Source organism: Tauraco erythrolophus, chromosome 24 (genome assembly GCF_009769465.1).
Source record: "Tauraco erythrolophus isolate bTauEry1 chromosome 24, bTauEry1.pri, whole genome shotgun sequence".
NCBI classification, from domain to species: domain Eukaryota; kingdom Metazoa; phylum Chordata; class Aves; order Musophagiformes; family Musophagidae; genus Tauraco; species Tauraco erythrolophus.
In genome coordinates, this window is record NC_141488.1 from 7,397,897 (window position 1) to 7,403,152 (window position 5,256).

The 5,256-nt window shown below is 64.8% G+C and overlaps 1 protein-coding gene across 1 annotated transcript; it reads right to left on the reverse strand.

Annotated features, from left to right (window-relative positions):
- Positions 1–937: 937 nt before the first annotated feature.
- Positions 938–1,777, reverse strand: C24H1orf216 (chromosome 24 C1orf216 homolog). Its single transcript, XM_086626272.1, has one exon. It carries the CDS (start codon positions 1,775–1,777, stop codon positions 938–940), a length of 840 nt encoding a protein of 279 aa, XP_086482398.1.
- Between the last annotated feature and the right edge of the window lie 3,479 nt (positions 1,778–5,256).

Below are 5,256 nucleotides of genomic sequence, written 5' to 3' on the forward strand. Positions count from 1 at the left end.
GTGTGCAGTCCTCACTGGATAAAACGTGGATTAGAAAAAAGTATTCTCTTTGCTTTCGAATGATAAATTAATATAAACACCAACAGCACAGGTTTGCAAGCAGCTTCCTGATCATGCACCATGTTGAAGCATCTCCTGCGACAGACAGATGTGCACACACACACACTGGCTGTACGGAAAAATCTGAATTATCTCTTCTCTAACACTGAATCTAAAAAGAAATACTGGATTTGAATCAGTTGACACTTTAAGCATTCTGAGGTCACTTCTCAGAATGATTTTTTTTTTTCTCTCTCTCCCCAGGAGTTTAGATGTTATCTGCAAAGCTTTCACACGTGCTTCATCAGGCGGTGCAGCGGGGCGAGCCCGGAGGAGCCGCTCAGGACACCCTGCTCGCACCGAACGCACCGGCAATGTTTAACGGCGGCTGGGGGGTTCCGTACGGGCGATGCGAGGGATGAGGTGGGCTTGTGCTTGTCCCCGAGCACGTGCTGAAATGCTTTGCCCAGGCACATCACAAAGCTTCGCTGACCCGAGACCCTCGCTGCCGGGCAGCTCCCGCGCAGGGTGCTCACCGCAGGGCCCGTCCGGCACACGCGCGGCTCAGCCGGGCTCATACGAGGACCATAAATTAGATTTAAAAGATGAGCCCCGTCACCCCGGGCTCAGCAAACCCCAAGGTCCTGAGGTCTACCCAGCCCAACGCCGCGCAGTCCCCAGACTGGCGGGACACAGTGCAGAAGAAAATTAATTCCCATGCCGAGGGGAAACTGAGCTGAATGCTTTGGGGACTCTCAGCTACGTCTGAGAGCGATGGGAAGGAGAGGGCAGGCACCCGGCGAGCACCCTGCACCGATGTGTGGCACGGAGACGCCGCCAGCCAGCCCCGCGCCAGCCGGGAGGGTGAGGGCTGGGATGGGGCTGGGATGGCGGCAGCTCAGGGGCTGGGAGCGGCCGCGCCGGCGGCGCACGCCGGGCCCTGCTGCATGCGGCGGATGAGCTCCTTGCGGTTGTCCAGGATGGTGTCGAAACTCTCCTGCAGCCGGTTCTGCTGGTCCACGACTTTCTGCTGGAGGCCGTGGATCCAGCGCAGCAGGGCCAGGCGCCGGTACATCACCAGCTGGATGTGGTGCTTCTCCTTCTCCTGCTCCTTGAAGCGCTCCTTGTCCTGCAGGTGCTGCACGGCCTCCGCCAGCGCCGGGAAGAGGGTCTCCGGCTCAGGCTCGGCCGCCCCCGGCTGCGGTGGGCTCCCGGGGAGGGGGGCAGCAGCAGGAGGGTCCCAGGTGCTCCCGCAGGCGCTGTCGGGGCTGTCGATGCTGAGCGAGCTGCTGGCGTAGCCGTTGTCCTCCGCGGGGGAGCTCAGGGGCTTGTCGTATCCCCTGGCCGGCTCCTCGCTGGCGTTTTGGCCCCCCGCCCCGCCGACCTCGGCTCCCTCAGGGGGGCTGCGCACCCCCTGCTCGGGGAGACACGGCCACACGGCGCCCAGGCTTGGGGTGGTGTCCCTAAGCTGGCCCTGGACCATCTGTCTCTGCATTAATAACAGCAGATTATCGGATGGATTTGTTGTGTTTTCGCTCCGGCTGGAGCCCTCCTCCGGCAGGGACCCCGGAGCTGGCCGGCTCCAGTTCTCGTTGCTGTCACACACTTCTCCCACGAAGTTGGAGTTGGAGTCCTGCCCACACCCGGCCCCCGGGACAGCCGTGCCCAGTGCCGGGTCCCCCTGGCCCTGCCGGAACGGGCCGTTGGCCGGAGCACCGGACGGGCAGATGGCAAACATCTCGCCGGTCTCCTTCCTGCAAGAGAGACGCAGAGCCGTAACCGCGTCTGCGGGGTACGTGGGCTGCCACAACCACAACTCTGATCGGTTACAGTGAGATAAAATATTCTCTTACTTTATTTGTCTCTCCTTAAAGCTGCCCAACCCCAGTCCTGGGCCAGCTGGGCCAAAACCCAACTGCTCAAGGCAGACGGGCTCATCCTTTCCCAATGTTTGGCCACTGCTCCCAGCGTGTCCCAGGGGCAATCTCTCACCTGATGCAGAAGCTCTGGGCAGGCACCCCTCACCCATTTCTCCTCCCTGGCAGCTCCAGCCCAAACCCATGCTTTCGTGGCTCCCCTTCGGTGCCTGTCGGAGGGCATCGCAGGGCGCAGGCATGCAGCCGGCACGCTCCGCTCCAGCAGCGTTTGTGCTCGTGGTAGATGCAATTAATTCAGTACTGGTAGAGGTTTGCTTGGAAGGAGCTGCTTTTCTAACAGCAATAAAATTTATTTAAGCAGGTGAGACTCTGCACAAACTCTGCTGTCTCACCTGGGTCGGGTTGTGGGTCGGGTCTGGTCTCCGCCAGCGCCCAAACCAGTAACCCCACTGGGCTGCTTCCCTCCCTGCAGGACTGGGAGCAGAAAAGGTTAACGCAGCATTTCTTGCCGGGTCATTGGCAGCCAGAGCGGCTCTCTGAGCTCTCTCCCAGCACGGACACGCTCACAAGAATCACATGAAGGAAAAAACCATCGCGTGTCCCAGTTTCACCCCCGGGAAGCAGCACGGAGGCAGGACGGAGCTGGGGTGCAGCAGGCCCGGTGCGGGGCTCGGGCTGCAGCAGTAACGGGGCCAGGGAAGAGCCGTGCGGCCACCGCGGCGCGGGACAAGCCCGGTCCCACCGCCGAGCCCCGCGGCCGGTTGTGCCGTGCCCGGGCCGGGGGCAGGAGAGCTCGGAGCTCAACGTGCCGTTTGCACGGACAAGGACGGCCCCGGAGCGGGGAGGGCGGGAGCGTGCGCATGGCCGCCCCCGATGGCCATGGACCCCCCGACGGCCATGGGCCCCCCGACACGGGCACGGAGCCATCCGCGCTGCCCTCCACCGGGCAGAACCGCTCCGCCCCGTGAAGCGCGGCGGGGCAGGGGGGGGATGGATGGATGGATGGATGGATGGATGGATGGATGGATGGATGGATGGATGCACCGCGGGAGGACGCGTTTTGCCCACAGCCGCGGGGCTGCGAGCCCAGCAGCACCCCCGCACCTGCGGAGCCCCCCCGCATCCCGGCGGGGAGAAGCGGCGGCGGGGCCCGCACCGCCCCGCACCGCGCCCGGCCCAGCCGCAGCCGCACTGCGCCGGGAAACCGCGGCTGGGGGGGGGGGGGAGAGGAGGCGGCGCCGGGGGGGGGGGAGCTGCGACCCCCGAGCCCGCCCCGGCTCCCGCCGCGCCCCGCGCCCACCTGCCCCGGCCCCGAGCACTCACCGCCGCCCCGCGCTCGGTGCCGCCGCCGCCGCATCCGCGGGTGGGAGCGGAAGCGGCCCCGCGTGGGGAGGTGTCACGGCCGCACTTCCGAGGGCGCCCGCGGCCCCCGCCCGCGCCGCGGGGCTGCTCCGGGGGGGCCGCGTCCGGGGCAACCCCGAGAAATTCCTCCCGTGTCTGCGCTGGCCGCGGGGGGGGAAGGGGAGATCTCCCACCCGTGTCAGCGCGGCCGGGGAGGAAGGCGGGAGAGGCTCCGAGGGGGGCTGAGGCCGGGAGCTGGACCCCCCCCCCCCCGCCCCCCCCCCGCCACCCGCATCCCCGGTACACGACCCCGCACCGGCTGCGCGCGGGTGCATCCCGCCGCGGGTGGGGTGCCCGGGTTGGGGCACGCCGGCTCCTTCCCAGCCGCTGCCCCGTCGGTCCCGTGAGCCTCAGCAGGTCCCCGCGGGGCCGGGGGGGGCTCGGCGGGAGCCCCGTTCTCAATGGGGCCTTTATGCCGCTCGCCCGGAGCCGGGGTGGCCGCGCGCTGGGAAAGGAAAAGGCTCAGCAGCATCAAAGGGCCCCCACGAGCGCCGGGCCGGCACGGGGGGGGGGTCACATGAAGCGCCACGAGCGTTTTGGGAGATAAAGAGGCTTTGTGGGGCCGGGGTGCGTGTCGGGGCGCAGGTGGGGAGATGCACCGCGTGGCAGTAAGGCCAGTGGCCTGGGAGCCGGGGTGCCACAGACTCCCTGGTACCCACAGAGCTGCCCCGAGCGGGGACGGTCTCATCTCCTGCTGGGTCCACCTGATGTGCCCTTCACCAGCGTCCCGTGGCAGCTCTGGGATAGACGTGGCACGAGCACAGCGCTGTCGCCCCCAGGGCTCTGCAGCCCAAGCCCACCCTGACCAAAGTGAGTCTCACTGAGGGCTCCACGTCTCCCACCTGCCCCAGAGGAGGAGGAGGGGATGAAGGTGCTTTCAGGGTGGACAAAGATCCTCTCCAAAGCTCTAGACTGTTGGAGGTGGGACATGGGAGAGAAACACCAAGAGCAGATGTTTGCCCATGACATTGGAAGGGTCCGGAGCAGTGAAATAACACTAATTAGTGATAAATAAGTTCTTTTAACTTCCCACCTGCCCGACAGCCCCCGGGCAGCCTCGCCTGCGCCACGTCGCTCCAGCCCCAAAGGCTTCGGCACCTCCGTCGAGGAGAATCGGTGGGGTGGGACCGAGAGCTGTAACTGGGGCACTTGGGCTGCAGCACCCTGCCTAGGAAAGCCAAGATGAAAGAAACAAAACCTTCCCGTTGCACAGGAAAGGCAGAAACCGACTCAGACGCGTCTGCGAATGGGCAGGAAAGAAAAAAAGAGTTTGGGCCAAGCGTGGGCTCAGCCCTGCTCCGCTTGGTTCTGCCTTGGAGCTTGGCGTTTGCTTCTGAGCACTGGTTTGTGTTTGGTCCCATTAGGGGCCTGAACTCACAGCAAAGCAAAATAGTCAGCACTGGGAGAGGGACGAGGAGAGTTTCACCCGTTCGGGGACCTTCTCCTCCAGTTTACTGGGAAGAGGCACAGCTGAAACAGGCCTTTGCCATCACCAGTTGAGATTGCCACAAGCAGAAGGAAATGACAAGTTCAGCTGAAGTTTGGCTGGCAGGGAAGGAGCGGCGTTTGCTCCTCTCTCGCCTTTACCCGTCCCCACCCCAGGAATTGCCGCGGGGCCGGTGGGTGTGGACGTGCCAGAGCCTGCTGCAAACCTGCTGTGTTGGTTCTGGCTCCACTGGTGCTGGCAGGAACCTCTCCTGTGTTTGGGGGGTTCCTCCCCCAAATATCGACTGGGAGCCGGGTCGGTGCTGGGACGAGTGGTCACAGGGGTCTGTCTCGCTGGGGCTGGTTTCGCACTGGTGCAGCCCAGGTTCAGTCCAGCACCCCCAGCTCCGGGATTATCTGTATCTGATGGAGACCAGAGGGATTTGCTGCTTCCAATGAAAACAGCTCCGGTTCTCTGCGAACCAGCCGTCCCCTCGGCCCCAGCTGCCCCTTG

What these genes read in the sequence shown, in the direction of transcription:
- C24H1orf216 (XM_086626272.1), bottom strand. Translation starts at nt 1,777, where the DNA reads ATGTTTGCCATCTGCCCGTCCGGTGCTCCGGCCAACGGCCCGTTCCGG.